Genomic DNA, 26,008 nt, shown 5'->3' on the forward strand with positions numbered 1-26,008 from the left:
ATTTCCAAAATGTTACGACTTAGGGGCCTTCAAGAAAAGAGCTTACTACTCCCTTAAAGGCCGGCAGCGCAGTACCCTTGGCATTGCGGATGTTCATGGGCGTCGGATAACTTAATATCAAGCGATCCGTTGCTCGTTTGCCCGCTTTTCTTATAAAAAAAAAAGTGTGCACCTCCATATAAGCTCACAGGAATCATAGCGAGACAAAACTGTTTGTGATAATTTAATTTCAGGCGCACGCTCTAATTGTCACCAAAACTCGTTATTAAAAACTCGTAAGTTTAGTCTAATTTATACTGATATTATAAAGAGGAAAGGTTTGCATTTTTGTATTTAATTAACTCAAAAAATACTGCACGATTTTAACATTTTTTCACCGGTAGAAAGGTAATTTATCTGTCAGTAACATAGGCTATATTTTTAATTCCACGCAGGCGAAGTCGCCAGCAACAGCTAGTGTTTATGTACTTGGCCAACATTTAGATGTTCAAATTAAATATGAGAATGGTATAGGTTCCTTTCCAATACGCCACTACCAGAATTCAGGCAGTAACAAGTGACGTATATGCAGATAGTTACTATCTCGAACAAGACGGGAGCCTACGGCCTACGGAAACGATTTATGACATTCGATTACCTTGACACGGTTGGCCAGCGCTCGCGTATCTCTGTGATGTCATACTCTATCTTATCGGATTAACCACTACTCATAAACAACGCACGGAATAAATTCTAATAAGTTGGAACGTGTAAAAACCGAGCTATAGTCAACCGCATTTCTATGCATATGATAAAATTGGAGTGCCTGTTTGTAATGTCAAAAGAAAAATTCCGGATTTTGGGAAGATGGTGTATTTGCGTTGTTGATAATGAAAATTGCATATAATTGTTTTTTCTGTCTGTTTGTCTGCAAGCCGAGTGTTCCGTGTAATCTTTGAAACGGCTGGGCCGATTCCGACCGGACTTTCACTGTAGGGTAGCCGACATAGCCGTGCATGTTATAGGCTACTTTTTTATCTTAATTTTACGTGGACGAAGTCGCGGGAAACAGCTAGTTTGTCATAAAAATGAACAAGTGAAGGCATTAAATACTAGCCTACTGTTTTACATAAAGACATCATGTATCTATTATTTATTCGATAACAATTAAACAGCAATATCGTAGTGACGTCACTTTACGAGCGATCGTAAAGATACTTATCGATAATAAAATAATATTGATTTATTAATAACTTCTTGGTAAGTCATAATTACGTTCAACATAATAATTGTTGTAATAGTAAACACCTGCTCTATTTAATAATGTACATTCAATAATTTACTTCTGTGTTTTTTCTCATTAATCGAAATTGGAGTTTGAAGCTGTTCCCGTATCGCTTGCTCTCCTATACTTTTTCTAATAACTCATTGAATTGTTAATAAATTACAGTTGCTATTAACACATTTAAAAAATAATAACTCAAGAGTTGTAGAAAAGTACAAAACAATAAATTCTTTTACAATAACAATTACATAAAATATCAAATACCATCGTAACGTTTAGCACACGAGAGAGAATCCGCGATGTGACAGATTGTGTGCACGTATCATTAACAGCAGAATAGCTTGTGCGCGGAGACATGCGTCGGTGCTTATCAGTCGACCTCCAGCCTCGGGCATGCCTGCTATGCCGAGCTGATAACGCGAACATCGATACAAAAGACAAAACAACAGTTTTAACGTGTGAAATACTAATCAAAAAAGGTTTATAATAGCCCAGTAGAGACTTAACTTGTGTTAAAGCTAATGGTAAATATTGACAGAATAAATCATGTGAATTTTGAGGTTATGTAAACTTTGGTATCATACGAATTAAATGTAAGAATAGTGATAATTAATGTTTGCTTTTATTTGTATAAGTGTGTATGTTAAAATTGACTAATATAGACTTGTCGGTGGACCACTAAATATAGTTGTTAATTGTGAAAATAGTACTAGTTACATCTTATTTAGTACCAAGTGGAAAATTTTCAGTGTTTCACTTTACAGTACGAATTTGCATAGTTAACTAAATAAAACACAGTTCACGTGAACAAAATAAACGTGTGTACACCACAGACTAAAACATAATTAAGTCAGTATATTTTACAAATAGTAGTAAATATTGTATCACTATCTGCTAATAAAATGTACTTGGAAAACGAGGGCATTTCACATCGATATCGATTTATTATTTATCGATAAAGCGATATTACTTTCACGTCACTAGTCCGTCTTCTGTCAAAGCATAAAATGTAAACGCGTAAAATAATTATGTCGAAAATAAATCGATTTATATATTTCAATATAATCTATAAAAGGTGTTATATTTAAATAAATATATTAAGTGTGAATAAGTAGTGATATAAACATGAGTGAAGAAAATGAATGCTAAACGAAATGGATATAGACAACGAGGATAGTTCAGGTAACTTTATATTTATTTTATGATAGTGATATTTGCCAGTTTCGCTGGTGGTGACATCTATTATTTGTTTACTGCAGTAGGCATTGCTGTACGCATTTTTGGTGGATTATTCCCAACCGTCGCCTCGCTCTGTCCCCACTTGAGAAGAGATGAGAATAAAAAGTTTCATCCGTCCCACTTTTTGCGACGAGAAGCCTTTGGAACTTATCTATTTCATAACGGTTACACATCTGTCACCTTATTAGTGATAGTGGGACAAGATGGTGGGACGGATGAAACTTTTTTCTCGCGTGGGGACAGAGCGCGGTGACGGTTGGAAATAATCCTTTTTGGTCATGTAAAGAAATCTCTATTTCTACTTTGTTCGATATTGAAGTATTTAAGATAGATAATAATAAACGAAATAATATCGTTATGTTATAAATCATCATTTTCATCTTCCCTGTCTTATCCTACTCCCGTAGAGTCGGCGCACCGGGTTTTCGTCCTCCAAATAATATAAAATAATAACTGTTATACGAGTACATACCGGTTATATCTAATAACAAATTACTCATACAATATACACGTGTATTCTAACATTGAAATTATTTAAGTGGCCTTATCGTATTCGATTTAATATAATATAATAAACAAGGAAGAATAAATCAAGTACTAGCAGTGTATGAAAAAATATAGTACATGTGAATCTACTGCCGATAAACATGTCATCTCTCTCTTTCCTGCTGAATAAAACAAAGATAACAATATATAGAATATCAGATACGTTACGTTTTATAACAACTGAATTCTGAAACTAAATCAAACATCTCAGACGATTTTTTAATTGAATTCATAGTTAAAGCGTTTAAAGCCGTTTAAAACGCTGTTACATATTTAAATGCACTTTCAGTATTTGTCTTGCGACATTTATAACTTAATTTTAAAGATGAATGAAGAACTAGCGGCGGAGTTATGCCGTAACAAACATAAAAAAACATACAGACGAATTGAGTACCTCCTTCTTTTGGAAAGTCGGTCAAAAAATACAGATTTAAAACTACATTGAGTAAAATCTCGCGTAGACAATATAAAAAACGTTGTAGAATACTATGTGTAGACTTTATTAACGACAAAAACTACTTTAACCATAGTAAAAACATAACATATATTATTGAGCAATAAATATAATGTCGGTTATGACGCGCTGGGCGTAATAAAACTTCCAAAAGTGATTCCCAGTAGCTAGTGTGAACCGTTATCAAGTGTTTATCATTATCACATAGTAATAGCATAATAAAACGATATTTTATTAGGAAGCGTTTATTACAGCCTAACAGTTAATGAAAAAATTGATAAATCGATTATTCTATCTCTACTTTGATGAGGATTAAAAGGCCATTGCGTTTACGGAAGAGGTTAATACAAGGTGTCGACCACGGCTCAGATAATCCTATTTACCCTCTACATATGGTCAAAAAGGGGGGTTCCATAGAAATATCTTTCAGGTGGTAAAAATGAAACCTGCACTGCAGTTCTCTATACAGTTTGTGTATCGCCTGTTAATTAGTAAATAGTTAAATATACCCAATATTAATAAATTACATTATAAGTTCTGTTTTTTTAAAGTAATGTTCTTCGTTCACTGAAGGCTTCCACTGGATTACACACACTATACATGACTTTTATTTTGTACAACTTTGTCTGTGGGTATCCACGGTTACGTACACTGCCGGACAAAAGTTCTATTTTATAAGGTAAATAAATAATTTGTAGAGCACTAACTTTTGGAGTTTAATTCTATATTGTAATTTTTTCAACTTGGTTTCAAACTTTTGGCCGGCAGTGTAGATCAATTTAGTGGTCGATGGAAGAGAAATCAATTCGTGAAAAAAATTACCATATTTAATTTAATGAAAGCTCGATTGTTTGCAATGTATGATTTTATATTACCATCAAGTTATTACGCTCGTGCCACAATGAATTCACATTAATGACTACAATTTACAAAGATCGCTTGATGTACGATAATTGATGTACCGTTTTAAAGTGCAGCTCGCCCTTTAATATGAGCAACCTTCAATTAACGGTTAATTGTTAACAAAAGGGCTTTCATAATGCCGGTAAACATACAATTTCACAAAAGAATGCATGCAATTAATGCCTTTATACGTATATTTTGAGATCTTAAATTCCTTTAGCATAACTTAAATGCATCATTTACTCAATACAGTAAAACAATTAACAGTCATTTATCATGTTTTATTAAGAAAATATGTGAACAACAAAATTATTAACATATTGACATGCATCGAAATATTTACAATGGAAAATAACAAGCTATAAAAGTAAATGAAATACAAAATCAACAATCACATTAAGAAACCATAAATATTTCAGTACTGTTAAAAATTTGCTAATTACTCACTTATTTTTATTTGATAATAGAGAAAAATGACAAATTTTAAACATAAAACTTAAGATATAACGTGAAATCTACAACCCATTTCACATACGTATAAAACGCTATAAAACTCTTAATACAAACACTTGAGGACTATCGGATTTAAAAAAATCTTTCACGCAGATGAATTCGCAGGCTTCAACTAGTACGTAATATAAAGTGAATATCATGCACAGTTCGCCAATACGTAAATAAACAACAAGCAAATCATTACCTTAATAAACGTCTGGTTTATGAAAACTCTTTGATTACGTGCCAAAGTTACTGGCCGAAGTGCAAGGAGATAAATGCCGAGACATAAAACCGTGATTTACAAACATGATGATAGTCTACTGTTCAGAAATCATAAGATAATCATCTGAATAACTTTCTAGAAATATCAAATTAAAAAGAAACTTGGTCTACTTTAACAAAGGAGTGAACTCTAGTAGACTTACCTATTAGTATGGTGCAATTTAAATCACTAGTTTTAGCAGAGTCTCGATTTGTCTTTTAATAATACTACTGCAAAACAATCACTTAACAAGTACAAGAACCCAAAAATATATCTTCATAGCATTATATTCATTTTATAACGCAATAAAAGTTAAATAAAGGAAATAGAATCGAGAATAGAAATCGAGTATGACTGCATCCAATTTCACAGTAAATTCCCGGCTAATACTCTCCAATCTTCCGGTGATTACATCGGAATGACATGTAAAATGTTTCCTACGGAACGCCTAATACAATATCGACTTACATTGATATAAGTGTTGCGCATGGTTATTCGATTTTTAAAAGGAAGACTTTTCTGCCAATAACGGAATAAATTTAGAGTGTTGATTAGCGTCTCATAAATATTTTTTAGGTTAGGAATTTAAGTAAAGATACAAGGTTAGTTTATTTAAGATTTTTTGGTCTTAAATAATTAACAATCTATGTAGTTTTTCAAATTTACTCTCAAATAAATAAAAGATGTTTTTGATTTATAATTAGTACTTATATATAATCCTAACAAATAAACGCGGTATAAAATTATACTTAGGAATAAACTGAGTATTTTATACCGCGTTTATTTATAATGCTGAATATGTTCAATAAAACAACCGAATAAAACTATTAACATTTATCGTTGAAAATGAATTAAAATGATACTGAGTTTAAATTGCACAAAGAGAGCTTACATGTTTGTCTTGCCGTTGGAATAAACCACGTCAAAGGGATTTAATGCTGCAATTAAATATAAAGCCAGACAAGTGCCGCAGGAAGGGGAAAGATTTCGATCATTTTAATGACTGAAAGTCGCCATTTAAAAAAAATAAAACCGAAATCTCTTGACACTAACTCCAGTGAGATGTCTGATTATCTTAACATTATCGAAGATCGCCTTAATTAACAGCCACGTAAGGTTTTAATTGAAACCCGTTTAAAAATTGTGGTCCTGCGAAAACAGCAGATTAAAAATAAAAAAATTGAATTGAATTCTAGAAGATAACTCTCGACAAAATTCTCTTTAGATTTAACCTCTTTCTTTTCTTCGTGCTAAAACGTTTGTAATTATTTTTATCTTTAACTTTTTTATTATTGTTTATTACGAACTCAGTATCTTCGAAACACATGTACGAGCTGTTGCTCGCGACTCCACCCGCGTGAAATTAAAAACTAATAAAAAGGATGTTACCTGTGTTACTGGTAACGTAGCTTTTTAATGGTGGAATAATTTTTGAAGTCGGTCCCGCAGTTTGAGAATTTTAAAAAAACTAAAATCCAAAAATTCAAATCTTTTGTCTTTATAACATTAGTACAGATGTCATCTTTTAATGAGATAAACGTTATTCTAATTTTTATATATTATTCACACGTAGATAGGGATTCATTTTAGTTTATTGTAACTTGAGAATCTAAACTGTTATGCAAGTCACAATGAAGTACAAGAAAACCCTTCTGTCAGGCAACAAAGTCGTCATATGTAATAAATCATATTACCTTGAATACAAGTACAGGAAGTGAGTTCCTGAAACAGCGAGAACTTTGAAAGCCACTTGAGATGTCAAATTATATTTCAAGTTGCAGGAAGCTAGAAAATTTTAGTTTCCGCTGAAGAATTTATTCATATAAACGCGAGTGCACGTGAATGTAATAAAACGCATTTACGTTCGCATTCTATGAAAGATTTTATAAAAGGAAACAACTTTATTCAAGCTTTTGACTTCGAAATAACTTAAAGTTATTCATGCATTTAAAAGAAATGCATCTGAAGCCTACTTTTATTAAGTGACGTACCCTTTTTATATTTATCTACCCAATAAAAATATAATTTAGCAATTATATTAAATGTATAAGTTTATTACAAGTTTTTTTACGACTTAGATGTACGAAATAAACGTATTTTAGTCCTTTTTGTTTACAAAATTCAATTAAAATAACCTATTCAAATATTTATCCGTCAATTCTTTGTGAAAATTAAATGCTTCCATTTCGAATGTAGATCGTGTTCATTGAGAAATGCCTGCAGGTGGCATCTAAAGTTATTTTAAAATCGTATTCCCTTGGATGTCTGAATGTGCCGTTTATACGGTCCGATGAATACACCGCGCTAATTAGTTTGTTATCGACTCACATTAAGATATATCTGGATCATAAGAAATATTAAATTAATACATATGTAGATACAAGTAATTATAATAAGATAAATTTCATTTACGAGAATCTTTAATCATTGTGTTATTTCCTCTTGGTCGCCAATTTATCAACGGTTATATAAAGAGGAAAGATTTGTAGTTCTATATGTATTTGATTCACGCAAAAACTACTGAGCCAATTTTAAAATTCTTTCACCATAAGTAAGGTAATTTATCTGTGAGTAACATAGGCAATATTGATTATTACTAATGTTTAGGAACTTTTAAACTCCACGAGGATAAGTCGCGGGCAACAGTTAGTAGAAAAAAAAAGACAAGAAAATTAACAAGCATATTTCTATACATTCCTGGTCTGTAAGTTCTTCCCTAGTTTAAGAACATGAAATCTAAAATGTAATGTTGAAGTTAACCGAATCACAAAATTGAGTATTCTAAAATTATTGTTTGTCATTGCTTACCTTAAGAGATACTCTTAACTTTTAGTACAAACTGAAATTCAACAATTTCAATAATTTGATTTATTCTTTTTTAAAACGAACGTATTATTAAAATATGAGCTTTCTTTATTGCATTATTTCCATGCGTCAAATAACAAAAAATAATTTGCTTAATTAAAAGCATATCCTCGTGCGTCGGAACAAACACGAAACACGCACTTCACTTAATAACTTTATTAAGCTACTAATTATTTTAACTTAATGGTCGCGACGGGTAATGTTACTTTAAGCCTTTATTAAGCCTTTGTTTCATTAAACATTTAAAACTGGCAAAAGACAACGCTTTAAACATTTAACTGAAATTATGAAAGAAAAATCACCTTAGTTTAACAAATGTGATAAGACAGTGCTGCCAACAAAGCGAAGCTAAGATCTGATCCTTCCCTTCTTTATTAATTACTAGCTGTTCCCATGCGGCTCCATCCGCATGAAATTATGAAAATTTTATTTTATTCTTTACATTGGTCAAATTATCAATTGCAAATGTCAAAATGACATGTCATTACAAACCTTGGCAATCTTGCTTCCTTAATGTTGGCAGCAACTTATAGTCTCTTTCCCACATTAGGGTTTTTATCCAAAATATTTACCACCTAAGTTTAATGGCGTGATAATATATTGCCTTAAGCGTGACGCAAGTGTAGGGCTTTTTAATAAAAAAAGAATTATTCAAAAATATGGTGTAATAGCTGACATCTTAGGCAACAAAGAAGTGTGTGTTTACGGTTTATTATAATAGTATACATGACTACAACTCGTTAGAAAGCTGTTTATTTAATTGATAACAGATTATTAAAAAAAAAACACTTTTAGTGTAAGGAGATCTACTTAATTCCTATCAATCCAAAAATATGTTTAATTCGCTTTTAATACATTATTATTTAGTATTAATTCCCTTTTGGAAGTATTGATTATGAAAATGTAAGTGCATGATAAAATTATTTATGTTAAAACCTTTGGGAAGGACATAAGAAGCTCGGCGATATATCTCGCTCCCGTACGTCCTCGGGGAGCCTAAGCACAATTTGCTTATCATTGTAAAATGTATCCGTTTTTTATGTGTGTTATTCTAACGCTTGTTTAATTATTTCAGCTTTTATTAAAATGAAATTCTAGTATTATGAAATGACTGTTATGTCACATTGGTTAAATAAATGTCTATCTCAAAATTGATAAAGGATTTTAGACTTTTAAGAAGACCTCTGGTTATCTTTACTAATATTATAAAGATGAAAGTGTTGGTTTTTTTATGTATCAGAATAACTCAAAAATTACGAGGCAGGTTTAAAAAATTCTTGTATAACCACTGAGTAACATAGGCTGTGTTTTTACCCCTTTTTTAATTCCACGCGGACGAAGTAGCAAGCAACAGCTAGTATATTACATCTGTCTCGAGTTCTTTCTTCTTTCTTTCTTTCTTTTTTCTTCTTCCTCGTATAACAATATGTGCCTTATCCAACGTTATTACTCTCAAGTCTCTGATTCCTATCAAGCCAGGCTATTTAATATTTCTTCTGTATAATATAATTATTATAACCCACTAAGACATAATCGATACCAGTTACCGGTGACTCTAGCTTACAACCAAGATAAATCATCGATACAAGACAATGCGTTTGATCCGTCAACTAGCTGTCAGCCACATCACTATCGGCACTCCCCTGACATTTGGCACGACACCAGAGATCGTGCGGCCAGTTTATTTTTATATTGCATTCCCGCGTAACATTAATCTTTAACAGTCCATTGATGTCAGTACGCTATCATGTAATGTGGTGTTTTGGAATTATCACACAGTTTTAATCACCTTTCAGCTTTTCTACGTGTAAGATGTTGTTTTCCACTCGTAATACAAACTCATATAAAAGTGATTTATGCTCAAAATAATCCAAGCTACTATCACTATGTCTGTCTGTAGATTTGGAAGATCCGGCATCGGGATTAATCCCAACTGTCCCCACGTGAGAGGAAAAAGTTTCATTCGTCCCACCTTTTAGCCCATTATCACCAAGACAGATTGAATCGTTGTGAAATAAAATAAGCTCCAACCGTCCCCTCGTCGCAAAAGGTAGACGGATGAAACTTTTAATTCTCACGTGGGAACAAAGCGAGGTGACGGTTGGGAATAATCCCCGCATCGGACATCGTATTCATTACTTATGGCAGGTTTCCAAACTGCAATTAACTATTCGTCTATGAATGGTTCTATAACTCCATGAAACGATCTACTATAATTGAGTTTTACTCCTTTGTAACATTGAGTCACTACATTCTACTGTCATAGAAAATTTAGGTTACAATTACACACGGATTGTTTTTAATTTAAATTAGGAAGTAGGGCAATATGTAATAATGGGTTACTAACTAGCTTTCTCTTTTAATCACAAGTAATTAAACTGCAAATTAACGATACGTGCACATGATGTCATCCGCGAACTGACGCGCAAACAAAAATAATAACATTTATTTACCTGCACCGAGCGTTACTTGGCACTCCGCCATACATCTATTGAACCTGCCCGAAATAACCTCTTCAGATAATCAAACCGCCTCCTTTATTTACTGCTATATTGGAATCGAATGAATCATTCTTTTCACATGTAAACAATATTGCGTCTACGTTAGAACACGGCGTAGAGATGAAATACAGGGTGTCTAATATTGATGTATTTATTTTAACACGTAACATAAAAATAAAAAGTCAAAGGACCGGTTTAACGTTTTCTTGACATTTTGGATATACAATTTACTGTCTTAAATAATACAATAAGAGGTTACATTCTAAATAAAATGTTGATCTAAACCAGATTTTTCACACATCGTTTTATCTCCGAAGACCTATCCAACATATTTCTCGGAAACTAATCGTAAACTATAAACATTTGTGCCAGTTAATATCTTCTGTATACGTGACTGGCAAGTTTATGATTGTACAGATTTTCTATGGAAACGTTTAAACCGCGACATTGTAACTAATGTCAAACTAATCGATTTCTTACGATGAACATTTTCATAAGATGTCCACAGTCTAGTCGAGATTAACATTAGTACCATAAATAACATTGGTTCAATTTATATAAAAAAAACTATCTATCATCCGTGACTCTGTCCGCAATCATAAAAAAGTAACTAGACTATATGTTCTTTCAGACTATGCTCTACAGCTATTCCAAATTTCATCGAGATTCTTTTAGCGATTTTGACAGCAAACTCTATCAAACATCCATCCATCTATACTTTCGCATTTATTATATAAGTAAGATGTTTACTGGCAAGAACAAATGAATACTAGCGTATTAAGGAACAGAGAACATGCTTTAACATCATCGCTTGCGGTTTAAACTACGTCGTACGCATTGCAGGAAAATCGTAGAATTTGTCTTAATTCGTACAGTTTTTTCAAGACAACATGTCATTTAGCCTCCCCCTTTTGCCATCTGTTATAATTTTTTCATGTATGTTTTTTATTTTGTTCAACTCTGTGTATTCTTAGATGGCAATAAAGAGGTTTTTATTTTTTATTTATTTATGTTTATCTATTTACGAGAGAAGATTTTTAATTCTGTGCTCTTTAGAAGCTGCACTCTCTTGTCCATATGCGTGGTTACATTAAGTCAATTTCTGTTTTATACTCATTTTATGTGAAAAACTTCAAATTGCTTACTACTTAAAATACCAAGGAGTAATGTAATGAATTTTTAATAACATTGACAATGTTTTTTATTCGTTGTTAATTAAATTTAAGATTTAAAGGCGTTGCGATGGCGTGAGAGAGCGACGTAATCACGGGGAATTCATCGCAATTGGCGCCAAAAATTTACTTTTTACCGTCGCTTTTTAAAGTATTAGGGTGCGTATACACTATAGTTTATTTTAAAAAACGTCCTTCAAATATAGCAGTTTTATCAAATCCTCATAAATTCTACTGCGTGACCAGTACGCGTTAATTAAGTATGGTGGTTATGGCTTAACCTGAGTTTAAAAAGATTTATGACTACTTGTAGACTTGTTAAGTTTTAAGACAGAATTGTAAATCTAACTATATGGTCTAATAAAGAAGGAATTGCTTTAATAAGAAAGAGATTCAGTTATAAAGTGTCTATCAAAAATTATTCAACTTTAGTTGTGTTCTTTCAAACAATTTCCTACTTATATGCAGAATTTTCGCGAGATCCACTAAGCCGTTTTGAACATACATGATAACAAACATCCAACACCCTTATTTTTGACATCCGACTACTATCCGATTATTAACATAACAAGCACAATTACGACATTTTAAAACCATGACATAAATATTTTAAATAATGTTTTGGATCACAATTACAAAGCTTACATCGTTATTTCAAATTATGACAAATGGTATTGATTTATAGCACAGACTAAATAACCTTCAAGAATACAGAATATATCAAAATAGTTAAAAAGCTAACATAAGAAAGAAGTACGATTACTTCTTGAATATTTATTTCGCGTGACTGATTGAATTAACTAATTGTGTTCAGGTATTAATGCACAATAAGCAGTTAAATCAGCGTTTGACTACAACATTATTAACATTTTTACCTTAATACGTATTGGTTTGTTCCGATTTACTATTGCCTTGAATCTTAGTACCCGCCATTATTTTAAAAAAGTAAATACCAAAATGTAAATGAAAATAAATCGTTCATATTTGACGAACCCTCTTGAATTTAATTTTTACTAGCTTTCGCCCGCGACTTTAATAAAATTGAGACTTTTAATTAAGAATAAAGCAAGTAGACTACGTGTTCTTCTAGAATATCCTCTACATCTATGACAAATTTCATCGAAATCCGTTCAGCCGTTTAGGCTATAAACTATAAAATACATCCATTCATATAAACTTTCGCATTTATAGTATAAGTAACTATGATTAGTGAGATTTAATATTTTCTGAGCACTTATATAGAAGTTTTCAAGATTATAATTACACTCTGTACAAATACACCTTTCCGCCTTAAAAGTATTATATGAGGAATGGAAAAAACTTACCAAACAATACGCGTGATACACAAGTTTACTCTATGGTTTATCAACGGTATACGTAATACTGATAAATTGTAATGTACAGCACTTGTAAAATAATACACAACGTAAGTGGCAAGGACGTGCAACGTCTCCAATTTATTCATATAATCTCGTTGTAAAAGTCAATGGAATTGACACGCGACACCTGAAGTCTCTTATCATTTGCGTCAGATGGTAGTTGATAAGGCGTTTAAGTCAAGGAGAGTCGTCTTTCGAGTTTTTTTAATAGTCCTTACGCTCGCTGACGTTCGTGTCGAGTTTTTAGAGTGAAATGTGTGTGTGAAAATTGTTTAACAATGTACAGACCTAGTGAACTGTGGAAAGGTGAGTCCCAATTTTTTCGGTCGATAATTATCAAATGGTTAACAGATTTCACACGGACTTTGTTTAAGATTTATCATTAATTTAGTGAAATTATTTACTAGTTAGTTATAGTCTTACTATTTCATCATAAGTACCAACAAATTGTCAGTTATTGATACAAATCTATACTTCTATACTAATATTATAAAGAGGAAAGATTTGTATTTTTGTATGTATTGAAATAACTCAAAAACTACTGGGCCGATTTTAAAAATTCTTTCACCGTTATAAAGATAATTTATCTATAAGTAACATAGGCTACATATTTTAATTTCACGCGGTCGAAGTCGCGAGCAACAGTTAGTATATAATAAGTAGTGTTTTATATCATGTACTATCGGTATGTCGTCATTAATCAGATTTAAGAAAACTGTTTTTAATCTAAAAACTTAGATTTTCGAAATCCTTAAAGGAAACACATTTTTTAATTTGATTCAGTATAATGGAAGCTGACCAACTTGTAAAATTAAATAATTTATCGTTGATTTCTTTTCAAAGCGCAATAGGTGATGGTTTATTATCCTTTTGTTTTCAATGTCTTTATAAATTATTAGCTGTCGCCTGCGACTCCGTCCGCGGGGAATGAAAATAAAAATTAGTAATCCATGTATTCTTCCACACGACGTTCTACATCTATGCTGAATTTCATAAAGATTCGTTAAGCTGTTCTGGAGATACAGAGTAATAAATATGCATTCAAACTATCGCATTTGTAATATTAATAAGAAGTAAAGATAAATCTTTCTAATATGTTGGATGCTATTATTTTCAAGCAAGAATCATTAGCAAGTAATCGCACGTGGTTAATCCAGACCATGACCAATAATGGTCACAATATTTGCTATTTTATAGATTTATCTCAGCGAATGTACTCGATTGCATCGTAAATCTGTCTACTTTGTTGTTGTGTACAGAAGTAAAGATAAAAATAAACGTAACTGCGGCCCCACGAGAACACTGCGTGATACTTTACGTTTGTGTGTTGTCGTCTGTACCTTTTTTATTACTATATATCAATTATTAATTCATACACGGAATATATTAAATGACAATCATTTAATCTCATCTATAGCTATAAACCAATAAACTAATAGTACTATATTTTTTTTTATTACATAAGGTGGCAAACGAGCAAGCGGCCAATAGAATCCGCCAAAATGGCGAAGCGATCGCTGCCCATAGACTTGCAGATTGCAGATGCGTTGCCTACCCTTATACGACAGAGGAGGAGACGCATATAAAGAGGATATTTCCCTTTCCTATGCATCTCCTCCACTGACAAATCCACTTCCTCTTCCCAACCTCATAAGAAAGGGATGGTAAAGAGAAAGAGACTTAAAGTAGGCCTCCGGCACCACACTCATTGGAAGAAACACGGAATTGCTTCCATTTCACGCCTGTCTTCTGTGTGGTCGTGGTATTACACCGTGCGTGCCGGCTCATTCGTGCTAAGATGTTAAAGCGGACACTACCACTGTTAAAACTATAATGTGACATGTGACGTAAAATGTAATAATTCTACGAATCTTTACTACTATACTCAGAATCACTTATCTGTGCACAATCTCTTAGTGTTGATATCTCGTACTAAATCTAAAGGGACTGACTTACCACATAACTGCAGATAAAGAAGTGAAGTTCACATTTACTTTTAAAAGTCAAATGAAGTCCGATGGTGCAATTATCGCCCGTGCGGTCATTTAGGCTCCATGTGTGAAATGTATGTAGGGCTGTCACTTCTTCGGCACTAACCCAAACCAAGAGTAGGTTTCCGTTATGACCTTTGAGTTTGACATCTTCGACAACAGATATTGTAAAACGATTCATTGACACTTCTGCTAGGACCATAGGTAAACATCAAGGTTAATATTTTTTTTCTGTTAGTGTTCTTTGTTTGTTGAATATTGGCAGCCCTGTAGTTGATGAGAAGGTCCGGATGCTTTCAGGCCATAAATGTACATTGTTGAATATGCATACATTTTCAGAATACCACTAGTTTTGACTCGTTAAGAATTCATTGTATAAGTGCAGGAAAAATAGCACATGTTAAAAACAACTCTAAAAAACTATATTTAATTTTTAACGGAGATTACAAACGTTTTCGTAACGTCATCGAAAATATTTGTATTAGATTTGTGCAGCGCCCCTATCGGGAGTAAGGAGCATCATAAATCTCTTACAAAAAAAAATCCCGTTTGTTCCCTTTCCCGCCACTTTTATACATGTGTTCGTGATAGAACCTCAGAAGTGATTCTTCGTTTATTGTCATTGTAGAACTAACCCCTACATAAAAATTAACACAATAGACAGACAGTAAATAAGGTATAACCATAAGAATGTTTTTTAATTCTCTATGTTACTACTTGTATGTAGTTATTATAAAAATATTCCAATAGCTCTTACCCTTTAAAGGGGCTATACTGATTGTTATCACTGGTTCGAGGTCCACGGATTATCTGTAACAATTGACCTTAATGCGACTTTCACGTACATAATCAATTGTAATCGAAATCTCGTGACTACTCACAAGGGCTTCACGTGCACGAATAAATTCACAAGCTTTAAAAACACGTTTGACTGTAATAAACTATTATTGTGGTTTGTATTTCAATCTAATTTAGTTATCTAAACTTTTCTTATCTTTTTAAATGTTCTTAATGTTCTTAATTGTTCTTAATAATCTTCAAATTCGAGAGTAAATTTTCTCCGCTTTTTTGAATAAAATCTAGCAACACATGTATGTATGTAACGACCAAGTATAGTGAACGTTACTCAATAGCCAGTATTCCAATAATAACTTCCAAACATACTAACAGCCTTTTTCGTGCTAACTACGTTCATTAGCAAATTATATTCGTATCCCGACAGTATCGAAATACATTATGCTAATTTCACACGAGGACAGAATGTAGTGGCGAGTAGGACAGTACAGTATTGATATTTACTGTCCTGTTTCGATGTGTATTGAAAATTTAAGACCGCTCACAACTGAAACTCTCATAAGCTCATAGCTCAAAACGCGACTAAACAGTTGTGCGATAGATTAGTTTCAGGTGTGCACACGTTCTTACAGAACTATTATGTCCTCGTATGAAACTAGCATTACGTTAAAATAATACGCAAGTTGACAACACGATATCTTAATATGGAATTGACATGTTCATTAAACTGATAAACGATCGGTAATCAATGTGTTCTAAATACTAATAGGCGATATAATTGTGTTCCAGCTATCTGTTATGCCATCTTTATGTAAATAAAAAAAATAAGAGATTCAACTCTAGAAAAGTGATAATTAATTTTCGCATCTTAATGAACAAGTTTTAAATACTTAAATAAATCTTCATATTACATTATTAGAAGAATGAAAAATTGCATATTGTCCCAAAAGTTCATATAACAATTCATATGTTATATGAACGTATTACGCATTGCTCGCGACTTCGCCCGCGTAATATTAAATTATATAGCCTATGTTACTCACAAATAAATTATCTTTCTAACGGTGAAAGAATTTTTGAAATCGGCCCGTTAGTTTTTGAGTTATTTCAATATATACAAAAATACAAATTCCTTTTTATTATATTAGCTGTTGCTGGAGATTTCGCCCGCGTGAAATTAAAAAAAAAACGTGGCCTATGTTACTCACAGATAAATTACCTTTCTTATGGTATAAGTATTTTTGTAATCGGCCCAGTAGTTTATACGTGAATCGAACACATACCAAAATCCAAAAATACAAATCTTTCCTCTTTATAACATTAGTATAGATAAGATTTGGGTTTACGGACACTTTCATATTATTATGTATTAAAATAAATAAATAAATAAATAAATAAATAAAAAAAAGAATTGAAAGCGGAACGTCTCTGTAAGATTATCCTGATGTTTACTAGTTGTCCTGCTATCTTGGTGTGACATAATATATTCAAGCACGTGTTATATTCAACTTAAATAAGTCATCTGTATAATTGACAAGCTTTACTCCAGTGTTCACAAATGCAAACTATCGATCAAGTTTACAGAATTAATAAGCCATTTATAACATTTATTTACATAACAACTAAGTTGTCAATGATAATATAAGATAAAAACGGAATTCATGTTAAAGGTAGCGCGAAGAAATTAAAAAAAAAATCCGCATAAAGACGGAGTCCGTAGAGGTGCAAAGTTTGAGGGTAAAATTATCTTTCAGTATTATACTAAGATAGAAAACTTAATGCAATTAACTTAACAAGACAAGAAATTGACATTCGTACTTAGTTACTAAGCACCAGTAACTCCGTAACTCCGGCCTCTTAGTTAGAAAAACATTAAAGTACGCCGTATCGCCCGGCAGGCGGCGCGGCGGTCGCGTTAAAATGACCACAGATTAACTTGTTTATTGCGTCAACTCCAATTTGTTTAAAGCACTTTGCCACAGATTAAAAAAGATAAACGAGTCATGTTTGAAAGCGGTTGCGATTCGTTTTTATTTCGAATACAAAATGGAATAGCATTCGTTATAAGTTAGCTTTGCTAAATGCTTGTTTATGTTTTGGGCGTCGGAATAACAGTAGGGTTCCACTGCCAAAATACCTGTCCTAAAAATAGTGTTAACCCTCTAGTTTTACTCTTAGCAAAAGTAATTTATTATTCTTCAAATTGTTCCTGCAGTGGTCATCCACATTTAGAAACTGTATTCCACTTAATATCCTATAAACAGCTTAATATCTTGTCGCCATACATAAATATGAACAAACTAAGATATAAGTAATTAAAACATATAAATGTCGTATTGACTTATGTAACTTAAGTCCAACATAACTGGTCGGGTAAACATTTAAGGCACTCGGTCGAGGTTTTATTAGAGTAATCATTTTAACCTTTAGTTAGATCTTATCCGATAGTAAGTAGGGGACAAGCACGGTCAGATCTCGGCACGTTTTCAATTTTCATTATCTTTATAAAGCGGGACTAATAAACGGTTGTCAATAGCAGCGACCTCTAGCGGACATGATGGCTCTACAAAAATTCAACACATCTAACATTCGCATAGTCACTCTTTTAATGGTATTTGTATACCAGCTTTATAACTTTTATTTAAATAGAATTTCAAAATACTAACCATTTATAAAAAAAAAAAAACAAATGTACTTGTCTAACTTTATTCCTATACTCCGAGGAAGTATAAATATCTCCACTATAATCTATGGTCGATAAACGTATTGGTGTTTCCGCATATTTCTATAAAAAAAAATAGGATGTCTGTCAATTTCATACACGAAACCTACTAACGAAAAACCTTACCTTTCTAATCAGGCAATAAATTTCAAAAGAACCGCTGACAAGGTTACATAAGTAAGCAATTAAACGTAATTGATACTTCTCGTTATAAATTATTATACCAGTATCAATTGAAGGCTTTAAAATTAAACCAAAACGAATCAACATTAGGTATTTTATTTTATATGGTCGAATTAGTTCACAGCTATATTTAAAAATTGAGCAATCAAGACATTAATCAATTTGTATTTAAAAATAAATTTAAAGGCCAATGTAAAATCACTTTAAATAATCTTAATTGAACAAAAACCATCATCTCATCTCCCCTGTCTTATCCTACTCCTGTACGGCGCACCGGGTTTTCGTCCTCCAAATAACTCTATCATCCGTCATCTCAGTCATCACTCTCTTCTTGATCATGACACCTTATACTAAGTAAGAAAAATTTTAATTAGAATACTAAAATTTTGAACATTTTACGCTTCAAATTAAAAGAATAGCAATTGTCTGTTTTATTGGTAAAGAAAATTAGTATAGTTATATCAGTATAAAAAAATCATTACCATTTCGTTGAAAATTCAACACTTTGACGGTTCCTGCAGCAACTTTCCTTGAAGTTAATACCGACTTCGCTCATCCTAATAGTTTGAAAAGCATTTCGAAATTTGAATATAACTTTAAAAGTTTACTAGATTTACGATAATCTACGTAAAGAAGGCTTTTGTAAGATAAATAAATACATTTGAACATAAACTAATTTATTCGTAAATCGTTTGAAAAATACAAACATTATTTTATTAGTAGTTGCTTCTATCTGAAATGTGCATATTTTAAATGTTCAAGCAATACTGCGCAATTTTATGAAACAAAACAAGACAAATTTATGACCATAATTACAATAAACGTGCATATTTCCCAATGTACTAAAACGCAGAATTATAAGAAGCAATACATCTAACTAAGTTGTGTTACGTTTATGTTACTGCACCGTCTACTGACGTTTTGTCGAAGGAAATGTTTTTATTATCCGAAATGATTCACCGACGCAATGGCTAGACGTCTCGATGTTATGACGTCATAACTTTATAACGCGTAGGAATCGACCTAAGCACGTCACGACAGAACCCTGTCATTTTTGTTTCAATATTACGAGTATAAGAGCGTGCGCACACCTAGAACCAAACTATCGCACAACTGTGTAGTCTCGCTTTAATTTCTATGAGCTTATATGGAGATGCACGCACTACTCGATTTTTAGTTCTGGGACTATACTGCTGAATTGGCTGCGAAACAATCGAAAATCGCACAACAGTTGTGCGATAGTTTAGTCAAAGATATATGTCTGCTCTGATAGAATCGACTTGAATGAATGCCAGCGAAACATAAAATCATGACCCTTTTTTGTAAATATATCTCAATTAATGAGTTATTATTCTTTCCAAATATTGCAGTGAGATTTTTATATTAAAATTTTGAAATTACGCTTGTTCATTATTAATTTTAAATTGGCTGCGATTTTTATTACGTATAAACGAAATGTAAGTCACTGTGCAAAAACTGCATTTACATTTCTGCGTAAAAATGTCTTCTTTAGTAATATGATGCATATTATAAAAATGTAAAGATTCAACAGAAAAAAAGGTTATTGTAAAAACATCTAATAAATTAAAAAAGGCAGATGTACAGGAAAAATTCCCATAATTCATTATTAACTTTCCGTATTTGTCAGACAAACTCACAAACTTTCTTCAGTCCGTATTTAACTTCAAATAAAAGAAATGAAAGGCATAGCTTCTGTGAGAAGTTTGAAAGAAAAATGTGAAAAACTTTGCATATTGTACTTTTTAGTCTTCTCTTGAAGTAATTTCACGTAATAGTAGATTTTACAATATTTTTTTCAAAAAGTGTTCTTCCTCCTTATTCTACCCCCGTAGGATCGGCGCGACAGGATTTTGTCCTTTACATAACTCTGTCATACGTGATCTCAGTCATCACTCTCTTCTTGATCATGTCACCTTTTACGCGATCGATACATCTCTTTCTAGGTCTACCTCTACCGGTGTACCTCCACATTCAAAACTAACGTTCTATCATCCTAGCCTTTCACTCCTTACCTTCTCTACCACTGGGGCTACTCTCAAACTTCATCAAAAATTCATACATCTATTTTTTTAATTTTAGTAAACTTGTTTCAGTTATTCAAATTATACGAAAATGTTTTAAATACTCTACGCTACTAATTTGTATTCTTAAAGATAGATTCCACGAACATTCAAATAACTTTAGAGACTTTATAATCGATTTATATATTGAACATTTGTAAGATCCAATTTACGTAGGTTTATTTTTGCCGTTAACTATTTATTAAAAGTTTCGAAATAGAAACATATTAGAAATCTAACCTTCAAAAGAACCCATTACAGACGCGTTATAAAACTTTTGGGTATTGGATTTTAGTTTGAAAATATTTATTAACAAGTATAAACTTTAGGTAAATATAAAAAATGTATTCAAAGCCCATATGCACACGGGCGCTTTTTTATCGCTTAGAGTTGGCGCTTTTTCAACGCTCTCGCTCATACAAATGCTTAAAAATTACTTTTGTTTGTGCCTTCAATGCTCAAAATGCAACATTGCGCGATTAAAAAACGTCGCTATTTAAAAACGCCGTATGATCAGATACATGAAAATAAACTAGTTATATTTAAACGTATTTTTAACGCGCTTTAAAACATCGCCCGTGCGAATGGGAGGTTAGCAAATAGTTTTTAGACAGAAAAATATATAACAAATATTTGTTGCATTACACACAAGTCTATTTACGTCACTAGACATCTGGCGACAGTTGTCACCGGTCGCACAGAGATGTGACAAGTGACAGCCTTGTGCTAATTTGTGCATTATTATACCGAGCGTGTTACCAAGTATCTTCGTATACCTTTTAAGGACACACATTACTGCTATGGTAGAATAATAATGTGAACAAGAGTTTAAACATGTTAGAAAAAAGTCATAATGTTAACTTTATTTTCAATACTTACGAAAACTAAATTAAAGAAGTCTATAATGAGATAAACTTCCGACGTAATCTTACAAAACAAAATGAGTGCGTTCTCGTGTCGTTAACTCAAGTAAGTTGTACTTATAATAATTTTATATCTCTGTTCACCCAATTATAATTCTGTTTTTAACATGTTTTAAATTCAACCGCTTTCAAATGGTTACAATTGCATTGATGTTGCAATTCCATTTCGTAACATTTATGAATTAATTCGCAACACACTTGCAAATCACAAAAAAGAATTACCTGTCGGAGTCATAAATGAGTCGGTACCTTTTTATATTCATGTCAATAAACTCATGAACCAATTTCACTTTACGATACACAAAGGCGGTTACTTCGACGTGTTTACATTCGCAATTGATATTTTTATAATATTATTCTTTCATATTTCGTAAACGTTTACGTTAAAAGGGTTTTTTTCATACGCTACTGATGGCTCTTTGTATGTGAAATCATTTACTACATTGATATTCGAAGCAAATACAAAGTATTATCACAACCTTAAATAACCTAATGTTATAAAAACTTTTCCACTATTTTTCAACAGAGTTCAGAACACTCAAAGTACAAATTCATTTAATTATTGACAGGGATTTTTTATATCAGCTCGTTATAAATACATTCTTTTGCGTATAACAAAAAGCAATCGTTAAATGTAACATGTATTGTGCGTCAATTAAGGAATACGTGAAGCGTGAAATCCTTGTTAAAAGGACGCGGTATTTTGGATGTTTTTGCATGACAAATACATATAAATCAAGAAGTCCGATATAATTTGAATAACGTGTTAAGGTCCAAGAAGATCACGCAAGCACATGCAAGATGGAAATACACATAAAAATAAGCTTATTATCAGTTCTAAATATAACTTAAACCAGAATGTGAACAGAATTAAACAAAAAAAATATATCTTCAATTCAAAATCGAATAAACTCAACACTATACCAGATGTTAAGCTCTCCACAGACGCTTTACAGTTTTAACTGTTGGACTATTAAAAATAGTTACAACTCTTAAAAGATGAGACTACCTGTTGCTCGCGAATTCGACCACGTGTAATTAAAACAATAAAAAGGTGGAAGAATTTTTGATATCGGCTCAGTAGTATTTGAGTTATTTCAATACACATAAATATATAAATCATTAAACTTGATAATATTAGTATAGAAGTATAGTTGTAACTTTTTCCATCATAATTGTCGTTATCTTAGAAAAATGAAGATTTGCCACATTTGCAGCTGAATTGTACGAACTAAATTCCGTAACCATCACAAGCTGCACTATTTGATTCAGTTCGTTAGTAATAAATCAGCTGAAGTGAGCCGCTACGATCTACCTCGGTTGCAGATCCGTAATTCAATTAGGCATTGCTATCTCCGTACTTATGCATCTAACTTAGAGCGTACCCGTAATACTAAACTATCGCACAACTGTTTAGACTCGATTAGATTCATATAAGCTTTTATGAAGGCGCGTACACTACTCTATTGTAGTTGTGCAAATAAACAATTGAATTGGCTGAACAATCGACAATCGAGCAACAGTTTTGCGATAATTTAGTTGTGGGACATTGGTACGAATGTCACCAACGTTTGCATGTAATTAAGGACGCTTGATTTCTTGTAGAGCACATATATTTCTCATATTATAGTAAGGTAAAATATACATTAGTCTCGAATATTCAACAGAGAGAAACCATGCTACCAATTTGACAATTCTACCAAGCTTACTGAGATTCAAAATGTAACTGCAGATAGCGCTAGTATAGAATTCGGTGCGAATGTGTCGCCACATAGTGAAAGGTGTGCGCCCGCTCTTACTGTGCTGAGGTATGCACTACTCTTGACTATCCTCTAATTGAAATGGATTAGTTTGTTGTTTCTTGTCTGAAGATATCGAGAGTTACGAATGACTTGATTAATGTAATTTGATGCAATACCAGCCAGTTATCAATATTTAAATCGAATAAACTTACTAGAGTAGAAAATGACACTTGATCTTGATACTCTTGAATGAATCTTGTAACTCTAACAGCTAAATAATGAAGCGACATTTAAAAAAAAAAAAAAGGCGCGTAAACTCGGAATTCCATAAAAATTTGACGTCGCGCGTACGAAGCAAAGTGTTTTTGTTTCAGTGTGCGGCATTAATAATACAAATCTACTACTTACTTCTTATGTAGGTATGTAAAACCATCTTACTTCTTGCTAATATTATGAATGCAAAAGTTTAGATAGATGGATGGATGTTTGTTAGAATTTGTAGCCTAAACGGTTGAACGGATCTCCATGAAATTTGGCATAGACGTAGAGTATAGTCTGGAAGAACATAGGCTACTAACTTTTGTTTTTTTTTAACTCCACGCGGACGAAGTCGCGGGCGAAAGCTAGTGTTTTTATATGTATTTTGAAATACGTAGCTAAACATGCGGTAAATCTGTAAAAGCTATCGTTAACTACGATCCATAAAAGTCTCGGCAACAAATATCTTTAGTATCCTATCAATTACACAGACCAGTTTCGTTAACATGTTATACGATTGCGTGTTTCTATCAACATGTGACCATTGATTTATGTTCGCCTTTCGAGTGTTAAAGGACAATGTAACGCGCAGTGTAACTAAATACAAACTGGTTGGTGCACAAACGGCATAGACTAGTTACGACAAACGCCTCTATATGGCATAACACAAATAGAAAATATTTAATTGCAGGATGTGGCATTTTTTACGTTTTACATTTATTAAGGTATAATAAAGAAACTTTCGGTAAGTTATTACGTTACTCACTTAACACGTCTCTGGTAAACGTTTGTTTTCTTTTATATTAGTTATTTCATATAACCCCATGTCTAACTTTAATTATTTATAATAGATTCTTATTATATTAAAACTAGCTTACGCTCGCGATTCTCTCTCTCTCTTTCTTCTATTCCTATGTCCCCCAAAATGGGGCAGAGAGCGTCCACAGTACGCCGCCAGCTCGCTCTGTCTTGGGCTCTGCGTTGTATCTCGGACCATGACAGCCCGATTACCTTCAAGTCGACCGCCACTGAACTCCGCCAGGTTTTTTTAGGGCGGCCACGCTTTCGTGTTCCTTGTGGGATTCACTCCAGGGATCTTTTTTATGTTCGCAATTACACTCGTGAAATTTAAAAATAAGTAAGTAGTCTATGTGTTCTTCCACACTCTATATCTGTGCCAAATTTCATCGAGATCTATCCAGCAGTTTTAGCAACAAACTCATAAACTTTCGTATTCATAATATTAGTAATGTTTAATATTAACTACAAACATTTATATCTCACTTCTTACTAATATTATAAATGCGAAAGTTTAGATGGATGGATGGATGTTTGTTAGCGTTTGTAGCCTAAACGGCTTAACGAATCTCCATGAAATTGGGTACAGATATAGAGCATACTTTGGAAGAACACATAGGATAAGGTTCATCCCCGAGAAACACCCGGTTCCGAGGGATACGTAGCTTTTTGTTATTTAAATAATTCGTATGTTTTCTAATACCAGGCGGACGAAGTCGCGGGCAACAGCTAGTCTATAACAATTTCAAGGTTTTACCACAGAAGAGCGTTGCTAAAGTCGATAGAAACGTTGCATAACGAAACTTTGCTTACGGCATATGAATTAGACTACAAACTGCAATTAATATCGGTCCGCAAACCCCACAGGGCATAAACTTTATTAATAGCAGCGAAAGTCCGGTGTGTTGCACCATTGGGTGTGTTCATTTCTCATAGAGGATATGAAATATTGTTATTTGCATATGTCCCATAGTCTCGTTGGTGAAGTTGGTTGAATTAATATAACTAATACAAAATTGGAGTTATATTATAATATTAAAAAATATCTTACTACTATTAGAAATAAACATCGTGATGCATATCGGCGAAGAAATTCAAAGATATGTGTGAAATCAACCAACTCGCACTTGGCCAGCGTGGTTGACTATGGCCTAGTCACACCATACTAGGGTAGGCTCCGAGCCCCTCGGTGGTGACGTACAGTGAGCTGGTGATGATGATGATGATGATTAGAAATGCGAAAGTTTAGATTGATGCATGCATGTTTGATAATACGTATCTCCAAAAAATCATAACGCATCTTGATGAAAGGCATGATGTAGAGCATAGTGTAGAAGAACAGATAGGCTAATTAAAGTTTTTAATTTTTTGTGGACGGATTCGCGGGCTACAACTAGTTAAGATATAAAATCCATAAAGTACCTATTGGTTTGGT

At 32.7% G+C, this 26,008-nt stretch overlaps 1 protein-coding gene across 3 annotated transcripts in view; it reads left to right on the forward strand.

The window, feature by feature from the left end:
* The window catches only part of LOC106102424 (high affinity cAMP-specific and IBMX-insensitive 3',5'-cyclic phosphodiesterase 8A), a 103,841-nt gene that overhangs the window by 38,097 nt on the left and 39,736 nt on the right, over nt 1-26,008 (forward strand). The window contains exon 1 of one of the 3 annotated variants that reach the window (XM_013281900.1): nt 2,338-2,446. The exons of 1 other annotated variant lie outside the window; for it this stretch is intronic. In XM_013281900.1, the coding sequence (XP_013137354.1) occupies nt 2,407-2,446 (40 nt within the window). In that variant the 5' untranslated portion in view covers nt 2,338-2,406. Of the gene's footprint in view, nt 1-2,337; nt 2,447-13,287; nt 13,387-26,008 lie in introns of those variants that run through there. One more of the 3 variants, XM_013281901.1, reaches the window with a different exon arrangement.

The sequence above is a fragment of the Papilio polytes genome, unplaced genomic scaffold, assembly GCF_000836215.1.
Source record: "Papilio polytes unplaced genomic scaffold, Ppol_1.0 DF823923.1, whole genome shotgun sequence".
NCBI lineage: Eukaryota > Metazoa > Arthropoda > Insecta > Lepidoptera > Papilionidae > Papilio > Papilio polytes.